At 42.2% G+C, this 18,372-nt stretch overlaps 1 protein-coding gene across 2 annotated transcripts in view; it reads right to left on the bottom strand.

Moving 5' to 3' along the window:
* Window positions 1–18,372, bottom strand: part of cep112 (centrosomal protein 112) — a 133,763-nt gene that overhangs the window by 91,982 nt on the left and 23,409 nt on the right. For both annotated transcript variants that reach the window (XR_012596791.1, XM_074656745.1), the window contains exons 9-12: window positions 11,257–11,343; window positions 4,829–4,928; window positions 4,251–4,369; window positions 3,562–3,705 (exon numbers count right to left, since the gene is read on the bottom strand). Coding sequence is in view for 1 of the 2 variants with exons in the window: in XM_074656745.1 (XP_074512846.1) it covers window positions 3,562–3,705; window positions 4,251–4,369; window positions 4,829–4,928; window positions 11,257–11,343 (450 nt within the window). In the remaining variant the exon portion in view is untranslated. The remainder of the gene's footprint in view (window positions 1–3,561; window positions 3,706–4,250; window positions 4,370–4,828; window positions 4,929–11,256; window positions 11,344–18,372) is intronic.

Raw genomic sequence — 18,372 nt, 5'->3', positions numbered from 1 at the left:
GCTTGCTAGCGTGAGCCACCTAGCTGCTACCTTAGCACCATGGTAGCTGTTTGGCTAGAAAGACACAACAACTAACCATAATATCTCTATAATATCTACATTATACATTACTCTACATTTATGATCTAATCGACATGTTATGGAAAGTTAAAGTTACATCTCCTCTGTCGTACATTTCAAATTATGCGACGTGTACTTTGACTTTTTAGTTTGTCCCATCCACTACCATGGAGGGAATGGGCTTTATGACCTATACTGCATCCAGCCACCAGGGGGCGATCGAGATGTTTTGGCTTCACTTTCGGGGTGCTGTCATGTCATCCATCTTTATACACAGTCAATGTGTTACACCCACTCCTAGCAACAAAAGATAACAAAATACTAGCTCAACTACCAGCCAAATATCAGCAGTACAAAGAAAAAGGATATTCCTACAAGTTCACCTCTAACCACAAGACCAGATTAATCACATCTACGCTATCAGTCATTCGGATTATATGGACATGCATGGACTGCACTCAAGAGTTTGAATGGTGCAATACCTAGGCAGATAGCGGCTTGTCTTTCTTTCCAAACAGGTACTCAGTCACTCTGCCCTGTGCACAGATAACTTCCAAAAATAACAACACCTGACACATCTATAAGCCTCTTTGTGAGATCTTTGATCTGCGTTGGATAGAAAACCAACCGGGAAGACTCGGGTAGATGGACGTTCTTCATTTCACTGTTATTAAACCAGATCCAGTATTTGAATGAACATGAATCATCGATGTGAGTTTGTCTTGGCGTGCGTACTTTACATGTGAACTGAGGGACCTTTTCACACCGTGTTCTGAGTATGAACTTTTTATTAGCAGCTACATCTCCCCCTCAAATAGTCAGCAGAGGAGGAGTAGCCTGAAACAGATAGGAATATATGATGCCTTCAGATGAAACTCGTGAGCTTGGGTTTACAACATGTGAAGTCGTGTACACGATATGCTTGACATTCAAGTGATTAAGTCATGAAGAACACTGCTGCTAAGCAACGTCAATATTACGTTACTGTCAGCATCTAGAAGCCACAGAGGCTAATGATTTAGCAAGCCAGCAAACAGGTAACATAATGCAGGAAATGCAAAGACATAATGAAAGAGGAGAAAGATGAGGCTGTTGGGAATATCAACATTTTCCTCAGACATATTATAAAATTACCAAGTAAAACAATACACGACTAAAATTCAAATATATTTAAATGAAATTTCAATGGGCTCCACCATTTCTCACAATGTCAACAATCACGTCACAACTCGTGAACTCAGAGTTTTCAGAAACTTTCCACTTACGAGGTTGTGAATACGACATGAAGGGGGCGTTCATATGTACTCATCTCGTAAAACACGACCCCATTTGAAGGCACCAATAGTATCAATAACTGTACGAACCACATGCTCAAAGCTACTGAAGCTTCTGGGTCAAAGTCGTGGAAGACTGAATGTCTGCATATCGGATAAATTCAGGTCTTCTGACTGATATCTTAAAAGTTTTAAACTCGTATAATAAACCTTTTCAAACTTGACAACATAGACTTTCTTTGTATTTCCTGTTGCAACGTAGTAGCTAACAGGAAGTAAACTTGGACCAAAGTTGTTGCCCTAGCAACAGACTGGCAATAAAAAGGGCTATAACTTTCAGCAACAAGTCAACAGAGCAAGACAGACCCTTTCACAATAAAAGAACATTGATTCTAAAGATTTAAGCTAACCAACCACGAAACAACAACTCAACTGAGATAAAGTCCACTTTGAACTTCCTACACAAGGCACGTGTGTGTGTGTGTGTGTGTGTGTGTGTGTGTGTGTGTGTGTAGGTCAGCCCAAACTCACAGCAGGAGAGCAGCTAATTTACAGTGACAGAGGGCTCTTTTCATTCTCTAGGGCCTTGTCTGTCCTTAATTATTAAAAGAGGGGCCTTTCCACCGGCCCTGCGATGTCCAGTGTTTGATGCCTCTTAAATGTGAGCCTGCTGACAGATTAAGGCCAGAAGCAATGTGTGTGTGTGTGTGTGTGTGTGTGTGTGTGTGTGTGTGTGTGTGTGTGTGTGTATGTGTGATGTGTATGAGAGCCCACGAATGCTGATACTGATAACAATGCTATTTATGAAGCAGTGTATTCAACTGGCCTCTGGTGTTGATGATCCCCATTAGTGTAATGTGCACGATCCCACTTAAAAACCCAAAGTCCTTTCATATGACATCAAAGAAGCGGCAGCTTTGGGAGGTGTGTGTGTATTAGTGTGTGTGCACGCACAACCATTGCCATGCGGAAGATTTAATACACACTTGGATCAAAGACCTTTATAAAGATGACAGATATGAGAGTCATTCTCGCCCAGAGGTTGCGGGAAGTCTCCCTTCATTTGAGCCACGGAGTGGCGTTTGTCACCGTCGTATAACTAGAGACATGACAGATGTATACGCTTTCCTTAGAGCTAAACAAGGCAAGAGTTTTATGCAAAAAATACGCCCATCTCGTCACCCACAATCCCGTTTGTTCCGGTGAAAGTCTGGTGTCATGTATATAAAATAATCTGCCCCCACAAAGTGTCTGAACACTTGAATCTCCTGCTGCTGTTTTAAGATGGATCTCCTAAACAGCAGCGAGCGAACGGCTCCTCCTCGGTCTAAAGCTGCTCTCATGCTCATTCTCTTCGGTATGAAGTGATGATCACAGACGGGTGGAATAAACATGAGTATACTAATCCATGTTAAATCAGGTTACATGAGGTCTGGGGAAAAAACTGTTACCACTTGATGCCATTTGAAGTAAAACATAAAGTTGTCTTGTATGCATAAAACTGATGTAAATGATATAACGTGCTGACAAAACTAAAGTTTCCTTCAGCTTGATGATTAATACCTAAATTAGGGCTGTCAATCGATTCAAATATTTAATTGTGATTGCATGATAGTCCATAGTCAATCACATTTTTTTTTATCTGTTCAAAATGTACCTTAAAGGGAGATTTGTCAAGTATTTAATACTCATGGGAACATGGGAGTGGGCAAATATGCTGCTTTATGCAAATGCATGTATATATGTATTATTGGAAATCAATTAACAACACAAAACAATAACAGATATTGTCCAGAAACCCTCACAGGTACTGCATTTAGCATAAAAAATACGCTGGCCCAACAGGCAACAACAGCTGTCAGTGTGTCAGTGTGCTGACTTGACTATGACTTGCTCCAAACTACATGTGATTATCATAAAGTGGGCATGTCTGTAAAGGGGAGACTCGTGGGTACCCATAGAACCCATTTTCATTCACATATCTGGAGGTCAGAGGTCAAGGGACCCCTTTGAAAATGGCCATGACAGTTTTTCCTCGCCAAACTTTAGTAAGTTTGGAGCGTCATTTTGCCTCCTTCGCGACATGACAAGTTGTGTTAATGCGTTAAAGAAATTGGTGGCGTTAAAACTAATTTGCGTTAACATGTTAACATGTTATCGAGTTAACGTTGACGTTACCCTAATCTTAATCCTGAACACGCACACCAACACCTGCTCCTGTACTCACAGTCGCCTGCGACCGAGCATTGTGCTCGGCCTCCATCTTAGCCAGCCTGAGGTTGGTGTCCTCCAGCAGCTCCTGGATGTTCTCAGTGTGTTTCTTCTGCAATCCAAACTTCTCCTGCTCCATCTCAGTCACAGCAGCATGCAGCTGGAGGGGCGCAGAATAACTACATATCAGCCACAGATCTTTCTCCCTGTACTGTATTTCCACGACTACTTTGCTTCATTTCTTTTTAATAATTTCTCCTTTCATAAAATCTATTTCTTGCTTATTCGAGGGGAATAAACCACATTTTTTGAATGGCTAAGTAGATTTTTTTTCCATTATGACATCTGAGCAAAAATCGTTGCTCATCATACGCTAAGTGACCCTGAAGAGATGAGTGGAAATTTCATTAGGATCTTATTGAGCTCCAACGGCTCGGTTAGCTCGAGCTATCGGGAGTGAAAACACAATTTACCCAGGGCAGGGAGCATTAATTTTTCAGCACTAAAAAAAAAAAAAAATCCCACACTAACTTAAGCACAGCATGAAAGAATAAATAGTTTTTTCTAACGGTGCAGCAGAGCTTGCCTGCTCCCAGCGAAGTCTGCTAGTCTCATGCTATCAAACAGTCTTCCTCTGGCTCAGGGCTGCTTACAGGGGGGGCTTGGCTGCAGAAATATCCAAACCCTTCAACTTTTTCCTCATACCTTCTTCTCCCACTCGTTTTTCAGGGAGTCGGCGCTCTGATCCGACATCTTCTTCAGCTCAGCGATCTGCTTCTCTTTGCTCTCGCAGATGACCTGGGATTCCCGCAGCACACTTTGAACTGTGGGAGAGCACACACACACCAACACACACACACATACGGAGAGCAGTCAGGCCCTGCCTCAGGGTATGTGCACAGACTAACGGACACACACACACACACTCATGCTCATTGATGTGCTGTCAGTAAATCAATGTCAATAAAGATATTGCTTCTATCAAATGGCCAGTAGCGCTTCTCTTCGCCAAGTTTATATGCTTCTCATCAAATGCTTTTAGAGACAGACGGAGAGGCGAGGAGTGAGAGAGGAACAGGGATGAAGAAATTAAGCATGAAGACGAGAAAAGGCACACATTGTGCGATTAAAATTTAGATCGAGCAGCACAGCTGGAGAGCGTCACTCCACACCGGTGCAGCCTCTCGTGGAGTTGTATCTTTTCGGGGCTTTTTACACTGAGTGTTCAGAGACACCAGTATAAACATCCTTCCAGTTAACCCCGCAATCCCGTGACCTCTCACCTTTCTTCTCCAGTTTACGGATCATCTCCTCCGATTCCTTCTGCTTGGCGCGGTACACGCTCTTCATCTCCTCGATCTCACCGTTCTTTCGGTCCAGAATCTAAGGAGGGAGAGGGTTTTTAAAACACATACTGGAGAACAGTCAGCTTTTCTTTTTTACTGCTGAGAAAACTTGTTAAAGTGTCTTTGTTAGAGCTTTTTACTTTCACCGGTAGCTATGAAAGCTATAAATCAAAAAGCTATCAATAGACATGCAAAGTTTAGATTTATTTCCCCCAAGAGGCTTTTACACATTTATATTTAAAAGGTACCAGTCGTGAACCGAATATAAACAGAAGGGAACAAAACCGCCAAAACTCAAAAACAGCATTGAAACCTGTAATCACTCTTAAGGTACCCTGCGGAGTGTCTGACCACTAGTAGCCCTCTGGAGCAATGTGGGTCCCTGCTTTGTTGGTTCACATGCACACACACACACACACACACACACACACACACACACAAGGATACATCCTGGCAATGATTTCCCATTTTTAACCAATCTACAGGTGGGTGTACCACGCCAAGAAACGCAGTGATGCGCCAAAAAGGCAGGGAAGAAGAAGTCTGCTAGCAAGTAAACAAACGTAAACAATGCAGGATTCACAATTTTAAGAAACAATGCAAACATTTTCATGAAAGCCAGTCTGTTCAGCCTAAAGGATATACACGATGTGTTTAGGTGAAAAATACTGAACGTAAACAGAAACCTTCGTTTGTTTACAAGGAAACCCCACAGGGCTCCTTTAAATTGAGTAAGTCTATTAAAAAAGGCACTAAGAGTACAACTAAATGTAAATAATAAATGTTTTCTGATGATGTTAAAGGATTATTTACATCAGTAATGTTCGTGTACACTACAACAAAACATATGATCATTTGACAAAAACAAAACTTAAGATGATATTTAAAGGGACGTGGAACATTTTGTATACATAATTCACTGTATGACCTGATAAGACCTCATCCTCCACATGCCCATCTAATCCTAAACCAGGCTACAGGCTAACGGAGTGAAATGCCATCTGAGTGAACCACCTGTGCCGAGGTGCGATGAGGTAACTGCATCTGCTTGCTGCCATCTGTGAGCAATTAGTTAAATAAGGCCATGGAGAGTTGGCGCTCCAGTATAAAGAGGACAGTCTAGCATGTTGGGGAAGAAGAAGGTGTCTTGGCTCAGCTGCATAATGATGCATGTATATGTACATTATGCAGTCGGTCTGAGGGCGTGTCTACTGCCTGGAGTGGCACATTTTCTAACAGGTTGTAAACAAATTTACGAGGGTGGTTTTCTGCCCACAGTTTCTTGTAAAACTGTGCTCTGTAGGTTTGATGAATCTGCAGTCACCTTACTGAAACATACTCTCACAATGAAATCCAATCATCTAAACCTCATAATGGTATTTGTAGGGGTGAAAGAAGGCCGGTACCACTTAATGATTCAGTGCGGGTACACAGTACTGGGAAGACGGGACAGCAGCTGCCTGCCAAAACCCACATACAACCCGTCACTCATGCATTTCCAACAAGAAAACACATCTGCTAACATCAGGTCAACATAGAGTTAGTTACCTCCGCCGAGGACGTTATGTTCTCAGTTTGGTTTTGTCTGTTTGTACGCATTAAGGTATTTTCAGACGGGGAGCGACACTCATGCAAATGACTGCGCTCCGGTACAACCGTGCGGGTTTGTATCAAATATCCCTAATCACAGCTCGATTTGTTGAGACGTGGCAATGCTGTTTCACTTTCTTTAACATTGCCAGATAGGCCAATTGTGCTGCATTCATGTGGTGTCGGAATAATCGGAAATACGAGTTCCTGACTCGTAAAATTCACGTGAATGCCCCCTTAAGTGGGAACAACAACTCAAAACTTGAAAAGTTTTGTCAACATTTACAAATTATTCTGCAGCACTTTCACCATTTACAATTCTACAATATCATTTAGCAGACGCTTTTGTCCAAAGTGACGTACATCTGAGAATTTGGAGGGAACAACGTGAGTAAGTGCCAACAACAGCTTCAAGTCCGATCTGACACAGGTGCCGACAGGCAGTGCACAGGGTGTATAGAAGCAGATATCACTTTTGTCATCATTAACAATATCAACAACGTCGTCAATGTCATCATCATCATGAATATCCTAATCAACATCAACAACATCCTCAATATCCTCATCATCAATATCATCGTCATCGACATCATCAATAGCATCAATGTCATTAGGTGCGGAGGTGTTCATGAAAGACCACCTTCATTTAAATAAATAATTTGCTATACATGATGTCAAGTGTTTCTAATTCCTTTCTACACCATACAGGCATTGAATCGTGTGTTCAGGGATGCATGAAGTTGGGGGTGGGAGGAGAACCATATTAAGCGATGGAGGTTGGGGTAGCGTTGTAGTACTGGCAAGAACTTCAACCTACTTTCAGCCCTGGGTATTGGTATTACTCATCCAATTAACAAGACAGAACAAAACAGACTAGTCCATCAACAGATGAGACTCTGATTTTCTGGCTGAAATGGCAGAATGTGAGAGTTGTTATTTTTCCGTCAAGAACCGTCCCAAAGCCCAGAAGACTTTATCTTTCTGGCATTTTTGTTCTATCCAAGTGCACTTAGTCGCCAAGCCTGTCATCCTCTCTGCGTGTGAATGGGATGGAGGAGATGAAAGGAGCATGGAGCAAAGTTCACCGAACATTTAGGGATATCCAATTTTTTCCCCATTTCACCGCCCCCAGAGAGAGATCTTTTTAGGGGTCCACCGTGCAAGGCGCTGACACGGTGTCAGGTCCGGGGAGAGTGCACTAGAAGGTGGGAAATGACGGCTTTTAGGGTGCCCATTTTAGGCTTTTATAAGACATCCTAATGCAGGGGGGTGGGGATGGGGGGGGGGTAATCCAGACTGGCTGTCCACGACTTTAACCAATATCACCAGTGAATGGAGGGAAACCGGGGAAGAAAACACACCTACAAAATCTGGAGTTAGAACATGAGTGTACTCTCTGTACATCGAACTGTAAAGCAAGGAAGCTCTGTCTGTCTGTCTGTCCTTCTGTGTGTTATTCCTGTTATTATATCTCAAGAACCGCTCATCCGATCTATTTCACACTTGTTGGGTGTATTGCTCAGGACCCGAGGGAGTGAGGTGATGAATGTGGTGCAATTTGTCCAGATGGTGGCACTATAACAATGAACTTTACGTATTGGCCTGTAACTTTTGAACTGTATGTCTCAGAAACAAAATTCCCTGGATTGTGTGGGTCCAGATGAATCTACCTCTATAAACTACGCCCATTTGCGTCTAAACTGATGTTCCGCCATTTTTAATTTTGTCTAAATCAGATTTTTTTTGCTACTCCTCCTACAAATTTTGAGCAATTGTCACCAAATTCCGCATTTGATGGACAGATGTCTGAGTGAATTTGGCAAATTTGGTGCCACATAGATGACGCTGTAGCAGCATCATCTAACTATAGAGGAAGTATTCTCTGTCTGTCTGTCTGTCTGTGTATGACTGTCTCTTGAGAAACGTTCATCCAACCCACTTCACACTTGGCGGGTTACAAGCAGTCGTACCGCAGTTCTCGACAACGCTGCAAGCAGAACTTCTGCCAAGCAATCCGCCCGTTACGGACGGACACTGCACTAGTATAGAGAAACAGCAACACATTTCTCAACAGAAACACGACTGTAATTTAATCCCAGTGGCATTCAAAACAAAATACAGTTATTAATTACCATCTTTTGTCTTCTGTGGTCCACTGTTAGTCTCAGATCATTTGCATGTTTGGAAAAATAACACAAAGAAGTGCTTCTTCACCTGAGGTTATTCAATATTTTTGTACTGATCCACAACCATTAGCATACAACACTCCGGCCTGTTCGCTCATTAGCCTCTCTCCACAATGACCAGTAGCCTTTCAGCAGCCTATACATTATTCATGAGGAGACTAATTAAAACTAAACCTAGCCTGCCCACCTTCCATCAGCCTCGTCAGAGTGCACCCCTGAATTACTCCCCTTTGAAGCCATTAGAGGGAATGCTGGGTAAAATTCTGAGGAAATTAAATCGGACATTACTCGCAATCTGTATGTAATTAAAGAGAGGGAGAGAAAGAGAGCTAGCTGTCATCCTGTCTCTTGTCAAGCAACAAAGAAGCAATGGGCATCTTAAAGTGGAGAGAAAATTGGAGTGTTTTTTTCTTCTCTTTTATTAAAAGCTTCTGTGGCAGCAAAGGCAAGTCATACCGAGGACGTGACAGATCCCAGGTGCTTGATCTGCAGCCTAACTGATGGGCACCGAGTGTGAAATAAACCAGCTTCGCCGCTATTTTCACTAGATGACAAAAGAGCTTTGAAGAGCTGATTATTTGCGGTACAGGGCGATGAGAAGAGGAGCGACTCGTTCCTTTCCTTTTCATTAGCCACCAAATGGAATCAAGAGTCGATGATGGGCATCGTAACGCAGGTTAACTTGTTTTCATGAGTGCTCAAGTTAACAGAGCTGCCTGTTCAGTGTCCCCACGAGAAATGATCATTCATCAGTCATTTGAAACTCTTTTGATGTGCCATTTCTCAATAAAAGTGTTTTGTTATACAGTGGATATTCTACCAGTGCCGGCTCAGTTTGGGTTTTATACACTTGAGATCGTGGTTGCCTGATGAGATGTGGCGACTGAAAATGAGTAATTATTTCATGCAAATCAGAACCAAAGAGAAGCCGTAGAAAAGCATCCCGGAATGAGATTCAGCCACGGTCAGACTACGCCCTTCCCTTTCAGACTCTGACAGGGCATCATGTCTATACAACACTATAGGACCTTGGTTGTGCTTCCTGCAGTATCTGCGGTAGACTAAAGCGGGGTTTATGCTCACCATAGCGTTCCAGGTGCAAGGGTGCGCAAGCTAAAAATGACATCATCACGTATTGCGCAAGTTGTTGCATCGCTTGGTCGTGCACCTCTGAATTTTTGTACCCAGGCGCCCGTTGTGCGAGCGGGGGCTTTTCAGACAGGACTGTCACAATAAAATAAAGACAAATCACGTAAAGTGGCTGTAGGCAGAATATTTTTGGCATCATTGAGCAAAAGTTCCATAATAACCGTTCAGCATATTGTAATCAAGTATTCTGAGAGAAAACTAGACTTCTGCACCTCCTTGTGACCCTGGCTTTAAACATTTTTGGCCAATCACAGGTCATTTCAGAGAGAGAGAGCGTTCCTATTGGCTATGCTCCGGCTGGTGGGCGGTGCTTGGTATTTCCTCAAATGATCTCAATATGACTGCCGGGTCACAAACTTTCTCATTTTCCAGCTAAACAGTACACTACAAGATGTTTCTGAAAACATTTGAGGAGAGAAATAGGCATTACAGTAACATAATATTGATTCATATTTGATCAGCGCTGCCTAGTTTGATCGTTTGATCGGAGTTAGCAAGTGATTGACAGCTGCTCAGAGACGGCTCGGCTCCAGCTCGGCTCTGATTGGTTGTTTTCCTCCGGTCTGTTAAATCTAGCAGATGCCATTAGGAGCACCGAAGGACACAGAGGAACATGATTGTTTTCAGATTGACTCTCTCATGCACTACTGTCAGGATATAGCGTTTTATGAAAATAACTTTTTTTAATCATATTTGCTCCGTTTCTACCCACTGCAGCTTTAAATTAAGAAGTGAAATAATGAAATAGAAAGACGGCCAATTTGTTTTTAAATGCTTTAAAAGCAGATCTTGGTTTTGCCGGCAAAATCAAAGTGTTTACAGGGTATTAAACCCTTCAACCTTCGTTTCATTATAATACATTTACTTCTTTCTTTACAGGGATCGTATAAAGGCGATAAAGTTTGCCCATGAATATGAGATATGAGTTTACAGTTAATTACAAGTCCTCCTCTGCATTGAGGTTGGCGTTTTGCCGGTAACACTCTTGTTTCTTCACAGAATCTCGTTTGTATGCCCTCTGGCGTTTTTGGAGAATACTGCAAAGAACAACGTGTTGAGCATAAACACCTTTGCCATCTGTGGAGGCCCGCACGAATGTAAACAAAGCTTGATTGAATCAATATAAGACTAGGTCTGCTGGTTTACTCTGCATTTACAAGCATCCATGATTGTAAGAGACGATTCCATAGCCAAAAGAAATAATGAATATTAAAAGAACTAATATAGAACTAATAATTTAAAGCTTGATTTCACACTTTCTGTCATTTCCCAACAGCCAACTGTATTGTGATGTGACCTGTGATGCTACGTAGGTTACTGTTACGCTAATGACTCGTTAGAAATCCTTAAATTAGTGACATCAATATGCCTTTTCTGATACGGTACAGAAATTAGATTGTGCTGACACAGAGTTTACTACCTTTCAGTATTGATTCTTACTTTCTCAACATCTGCATCATGTCTCTGCTGCATCTTCAGTTTCTCCTCCTGATGTTTGGACTCCAGAACTTTCATCTTCATCTCAGTCTGGAAACACAAAGAAAACCAAATGTCATATGTATGGACTTCTGGAGCACTTTGAACTCTAGTGAATCCGCCTTTATTTCCATGTAGGAAATGAAATTAGTAAGCAAAAAAATCCTCTGCTTGGGGGATGAAATGTTATGAAACTCATTATCAGGCAACACAAGTAACACATTTTGTTCTAGGGAGTTAAACATTGAGATCCGTGTCCTAACTTATTTTTTAGAGACACGCCTTGGAAAATAAATAAAATATAGAGTGACAGGATAACAGAGATAACATGAATCTGGATGAAAGAAGATACAGGGCGTCCCGTCTTGCACACGAGCGCAGCTGATGATGAAATAAACCACATTAACATTTTAAAACATTTACCCGTGTGCAGAGCTTAAAAAACCCCAGTGTGAAGTATTCCACTGTGTGTTTTTGTGTGTGTGTACATGTTTGCGATAAAATCTTCAGTCGGTCTATAGTGAGCACAACAAAGTGACAGCCCGTGTGTGTGTGTGTGTGTGTGTGTGTGCGTAGTTCTGCATACACGTAGCAGTTAATCATGAAGAGAGTGTCTGTCTTCAGTGTTTTCAGAGGATCAAAAGTTCAGCGTTGTCATGTGCATGTTGGAACAGATCTCCTAAAGCCAGACGGCTTCCCGGTCTTAGTCAAATGAAACCATAATGACCTATTCTTCTATGGTCTTTTTATACAAAACGATCTATTAGTCACTGGTCATTACTGGAGAATAATTATCACATCTCTGGCGTGGCATTATTAGTCACAAATATGGCTCGGTCTCTGAAAGGCGTTCTCTTTGTCTGCAGAGAGACAGTAAATGATAGATCATTAAAAGTAATTGATTAATTGAAGAAATCCGGTGACTAACAGTCAGTTAAGAATGTCTTTTGTTGAGGACAGCAGCCCTGTGAGGCTGTAAGGATCATTACACACTGTCTATTCAGAACCAAACCACTAGTGGGGCTAAAAAGTGAAATTGTCTGAGGGTGTACCAGAGAAACAGAGCATGTTTTTATGTCAAATAAAAAGGGGTTTATCCTTTGGCAGTCTTTATATTCTGATCTGCAGGTGGTGCTAGAGAGACTGTACCATATCAGTCTTTGGCATAGACTGTATAAAATATGGACGTAGTCTCCCGTTCAACCCCCGGACAGTTGTCATGAACTGGGAAATTCGTTATAGAGACCACAACAGTTTTTTTGAACCAGGCTGTAAACATGTTTATTTCTGCTGTACATTTTGCCATGGGGCTCTACGGGGATTTACACGCTTTTTGAGCCAGCCTCAAGCGGCCATTCGAAAACGTGCAGTTTATGGCACTTCCACGTTAGCTTCAGGAGGTTGCTGCTTCGTCTTTGGCCGCTGACAGTAACAACAATAGACTAGTCTTGGTTGAATCACTATAATCTTTAACATAACAATCATCCATTTTAAAACACACTTTTTAGTATTGATCACAATTTACCTTTATTATTTCCTGCACATTTTACGCAGCTTTTTGCTGCTATGTTTTGTAATCTACTTTTTTTTAATTTTCATTTATTTTATGTAATCGTTGTCTTTTGTAACTCACATTTGGTTCTTAAAAAGGCATTAAAATGTTTTGTTATATTTGTTAAAATTCTCATTAAATCACGTCAGCAATCAATAAATCAAACGCTCTGACAAAAAAAAGAAAAGAAAAAAATCAGGTATCTGTAGCTGTCACAGGAATGTAATAAGCCCGTCCAATCATTACATTTGGCCCAAATGAAATGATTGGATGGGCTACCTGCCTGCAAGCCTGCAAGCCTGCAAGCCTGCAAGCCTGCAAGCCTGCAAGCCTGCAAGCCTGCAAGCCTGCGCGCGTTCTGCCCGTGCACCCATTGCGCATCACCGGAGTCTTCAACCAGATGCTAGCTTGACAGCCGTGAGTACTAACAATAACCATGTTCGCTGTTCACGTTCATTATGATATGTTTATGTTCGTAATGATAATTCTGGGAGAGTGGCTTTGTATGGAGGACTGAACGAAACGGGCTGTCAGTGTTGCCAACGTGGTGACTTTCTCGCTACATTTAGGGATTTTGCTAGCTACTTTCATTGTCAAAAGAGTTTTGCAACACTGGGCTCGTTTTTTTTGGTTGGATCATTTTTAAAAATCTAGTGTACTCTTGCTAGTTTTTTCAAGACCCTGCCTTTAAAACAATATGTTTTTTCAACCTTTTCCAACAACTCTTTCTAGTTCATTTGCTACAAATCACACACAAGATGTCTCCGCTCACAAACACACAACACACGGGAACACAAAGAGGACCTTTGACAGAAAAGATGACTGGCCATCCGCTTTGATGTCGCCACTCATGTTTAGTCACTGTCTGTTCTAGCGTGTTAATCAACCCTGGAGCGGGGTGACAATGTTCTTCCCTTGAAAGTCTGGTTGTGAGTGTGTGAACATGTCGGTGGTTAACAACATCCCGAGGCTAGCTCTCGTTTGTTCTCGTCATCAAAACAATTAAGTAGAAAATTCCCACGACATTACTTGGCACGGTCAAACCACATTAGACCTTCTCTTGGTGAAAATCAAAGGGGAGCAGCTGTGATGATGGTCTGAATAAAAATATGATTCAATTACAGTATGGTAAAGTGTATAAATATTGATACAACACAATAAGGGACAGACATAAACCGCATGCAAGATGTTAAAGAAAAAAAATGTATCCATGCTTTGCTGTTGAAATGGTGGAATCTATAAAAATAAACAAAAGTCCAACGAAGACACATAAAATGCCTTCTAGACGTCTCTCCTCATTACTGCGCTTCAGCTACATTTACACACTGTACCCTTGACAAAGCTCTGTTAAGTGTTCTGTGTCTTTTTTCTTGATTTACCACCATTTCTTGTGCAATTGAGGGGACCACAGGAGACCTGTCAGAGTAGAAAGGATAAAAACGAAAAGAAAGAGTGAGAGAGAGAGAGCGATGGCAGTGATTGAAAAGCAGAAGAGTAAGTGGAGACCTGATTCTGCCGGCGCCCAAAAAAAAAAAAAAAAAAAAAGCACATGTGGGGGTGTCACTTTCTCATCCTCTCTTCAAATGCTCTTTGGAGAAAGTTTGTCAAACTAGATCAGGGGCGTTTGAAACTTGTTTATAAAGTCGTCAGTGAAGGAAGGAGGAGGAGGAATGTCGTACACCTAAGGCGTCTGAGATGCCTTCAATCAGCCCGACTGGATGGTACAGCTTTTTTCCCTCTTCTCTTCTTCAGAGTTGTAGCGAGCGCTGTAAGATGCCATGTTTTTTGACACGCCGCTCTTGAAAGGATGAGAAGGTGGGAGGGAAGAAGGGGGGTGGGAAGTAGTGGTGATGGTGATGGTGGTGGTGGGGGCATATGAGAGAGGAGAAGACAGAAAGCGTTGCTTTTTCTGCTTTCAAAACCGGCGCGGGGGTCAAGGCCTTTTTTTTTCCTCAGAGGGATGTGTTCACAAATCGTCTGCTAACTGTTTGGGTTCCACAAAGCAAGGTTGCGTTTGTGCATCTCCTTCCGTCTTGCCTGAGATGCACAATGTCCTGGTGCGTCTTTCATCCTCAGTAAACACAGATGCTCGAGGATAGTCGGTGTGCGGCGTTCTGCTATCTACTGAGGAGCAGCGAGATGTCGTTTCCACACTCTGACAAGAAGTTAATTTACTGAAATCTCTCCAGATAGTAAGGTTGGATAAAAAAAACAAAAAACTTTGGCTACAATTGAATCTCTGACGCGTGAAAGAATCACTCTCATAGTTTTAGAGAAGGGTAGTTCCAAACACAGTTAACAGATTATTATCAGTCGTCTACCTAACAGCCAGCAGGGGGCGACTCCTCTGGTTGCAAAAAGAAGTCTGATTGTATAGAAGTCTCTGAGAAAATGAGCCTACTCCTCACTTGATTTATTACCTCAGTAAACATTGTAAACATGAGTTTATGGTCCCAATCGATAGTTTCAAGTCTTCTTCAATACAGCATGATGTTTATTTAGAAAATTAAGGTCCCATTTAGAGTCAAATAGAGTAGAGGTGACTGTGGGTACAGTGGTGTGGCGGCGGCGCTGACCCGGGCACGGGGGAGATGGCGACAGAAGAACATGTCAGCCTGCTGTGCCGCACCGCGAAGCTTAGAATACCTTTGAATATTTCTAACCAAAGCTTCGAAGCCCCAAAAAATGGTATTTGGAGCAGCCCTACGGTGACTACGTCCACTCTTTACATACAGTCTATGATTATTACTGAAAATGTGTGATATAAATACATCACGTTCATAAGAATCAAGTACAGAGGACAGAAATGCTTGAAATAGTAACTTCATCATTATGGAAGCCTGTTGGTCCCTGGCGTCTCTCAGCCTGAAGAACTGGTTGCCTTTAAACTACAGAGGCTCACGAGCTTGCTCTTTTTTAGCTTTGAAAAACGTTCAGATAAGAAAGGCTATGGCCCGCTAAATCACAGGCTGAGAGCTCAAACTCCGTCCCAGAGGATCCTCAGATTAGAGAGACTGCATCATTATGGGAAAGGAAAGCAAAGGGGATCTGATCCCCAGTCGGGGGCTTGTGACCATTAGAGTGCGACTGCTTGACACGAAGACGCTCATCTAACGTGCTGCGCCTGCTGCCAACAGTCCCTCAGGTCAGGTACCAAGGGGCTAGTTTGAAGACAGCACGCTTGCATGCAAACTTTAAAAGAAAGATGGGGAGCTTTAATCAGCCTGTCAGTATCTTCTTCTGTAATCACACAACTCGAGGCCTATGGCTGAGCCTAATTCATCGGTCGCCATTTAATTGAATTTCCAAATAAAGACCCAGCCCTCACAATACCGAGCACTTCTAGGGTGTTCTGAAGGATTAGCAGGACTTCGGTGCTCCTGCCAGACGTTTCCCACAAGTCGCCCATAAGCAAAAACACACACTGTATAAGCTAAGTGACTCAGAGCAATGTCTGCGTGCGGTGAAGTCTCTCAGCTGCCACTCATTGTTCCATTGGAAAAGAGCAGTCAGCATTCTTATCAATGCAGTCGGTAGACTTAGCGGGAGGATGAGTTCGGCGTGAAAGCTGAGATGTTCGTTAAGCCGCCGCCAGCTTAATGACATGTGGCGTGTATAACGCCTTAAACCTGGGTAAATTTTCAACTAGGCTTTCAGGATTTAAGGGAAGTGATGTCACCGTGATTTCCTAGACTGGGCCTAGACAGCCACGCAATGGCAGGGTTGGACGAGGCCTCAATGGTTCTGCAGGAAAGCTTAACGTGGCTATTGAGGATGATATGGTTGAGGTGGGATTGGTGACTCGAGTCACTTCTATAGAAAAATACTGTGGGTGTGTGTGTGGTAACAGCTGTATCCTGTGGGGTTCCTGAAATCCACCTAACACTCTTTTAATTGCTAATGTTGACTCAAGACATATGATCAGTGAGGGCATCTTAAATAATAAAAATAAAAGAAAAGGGGCTTTACAATAGCATGTCATAAACCACAGAGCTATTATGATTCCCCTTTTACAGGGCAGCGGGTGGAGTCAAAAGGGAATTCCCAGAACCTCACAATGGGAATCAGAGATGTATTGGGACAATGCAGCAGAGTTCAAGAGAAGCTTTTGCTGAGGGCTGATGGGAATGGTATTAAATCTGCAGGTCATAAACTTAAGTAGTGGACAGCTTGAAATGTTGACCTGCTGGTGGCAAGATGAAAAGTTATGGGTGATTACAATTAGAGGAGGAAATGTATGCGTGTCGCAAATTTCATGGCAACCCATCCAACAGGTTATAAGACATTTTACTAACAAAATACAAATGCCAACCTCATGGTGGAAAAGTCATGGATGTATAAAGAGAACTGGACACAGCGTTGGAGGCGGGGCCCCGTTCATTCCTATGAAAGTTGCTCAGTGGCGCATGAAGCCAAAATGGCTCGACTTCCGAGTGGAAAAGTACCCGGATCTTCCAGCGATCTTCCGCATTCATTGGGCCCATGGAGCAGGCGCATTTTATAACTTTTAGGACCTAATGATTTAAATAAGGGCTAATCAAGTGTTCATACTGGGAAGTTGATTCACCTCAAAAAAAAGTCTATGGGGAAAAAGTCTTCTTGGGTCAAATGGCATCACGTGACGGACACGGAAGTTGTAGTACTGCCGTTTGGCCACTACGAAAATTGGCATCAACGATTGGCGCTCTTCCTGGGAGCTTGGGAAAAGTCAGTGGATCACCAAAATCAGTACGATACATCATCTGGGAATCATTCATGTCTGTACCAAATTCTGTGCTAATCCGCCCAGAAAATTTTGAGATACTCTGCAGGATAAGTGAAAACGTTGATCCGCTAGGGACGCTAGATTAGGGCTGGACAATATCACAATATATATCGTCAAAATGATATAAAAATGTCTATTTTATAAATGTTTCTATATTGTTTCTACGGTGATATATGCTAGGCCTATATTTATTTATTTTCTCTGTATAATTTCACTTTTCATTTTGCACTAAAGTTTCGAGTTAAATGAGAAAATACTTTTAATTTGTTAAGTATTTAATTTACAAAAACAGGCTTTACCATGTGTGTTATTTCATATAGTTATGAAATGACCTTTATCGTGATAGAAGATTCTGGCCATATCGCCCAGCCATACACTACAGGAAAAAAGTCAGGGGATCATTAAGTCAATAGAAATAGAATTCATCCTCTGGGGAAAAATGTATATATGTACGAAATTTCATGGCAAACAATCCAGTAGTGGCTGAGCTGACTCAGTCTGGACCAAAGTGGAGCCGACCGACATTGCCATCCATAGAGCCGTGCCACTAACATAGCTAAAAAGCATGAGCACAGTCTGCTGGCAATGACTTCTATAAGCCTCGGAGGAATAGGAGGTAAGGCCACGACACACACTGTCAATAGTCTCTCTTTCAATTCATGGACACATTTTGCTTTTTCACTCACATTTTCCCTACAGCTTTATTTTTATTCTATTAAAAAAAAGTAACCTCTGTGTATGGTAACGGAAATGCAATAGATTG

The sequence above is a fragment of the Sebastes fasciatus genome, chromosome 13 (assembly GCF_043250625.1).
Source record: "Sebastes fasciatus isolate fSebFas1 chromosome 13, fSebFas1.pri, whole genome shotgun sequence".
NCBI lineage: Eukaryota > Metazoa > Chordata > Actinopteri > Perciformes > Sebastidae > Sebastes > Sebastes fasciatus.
This window is presented reverse-complemented; position numbering and strand designations above follow the sequence as displayed.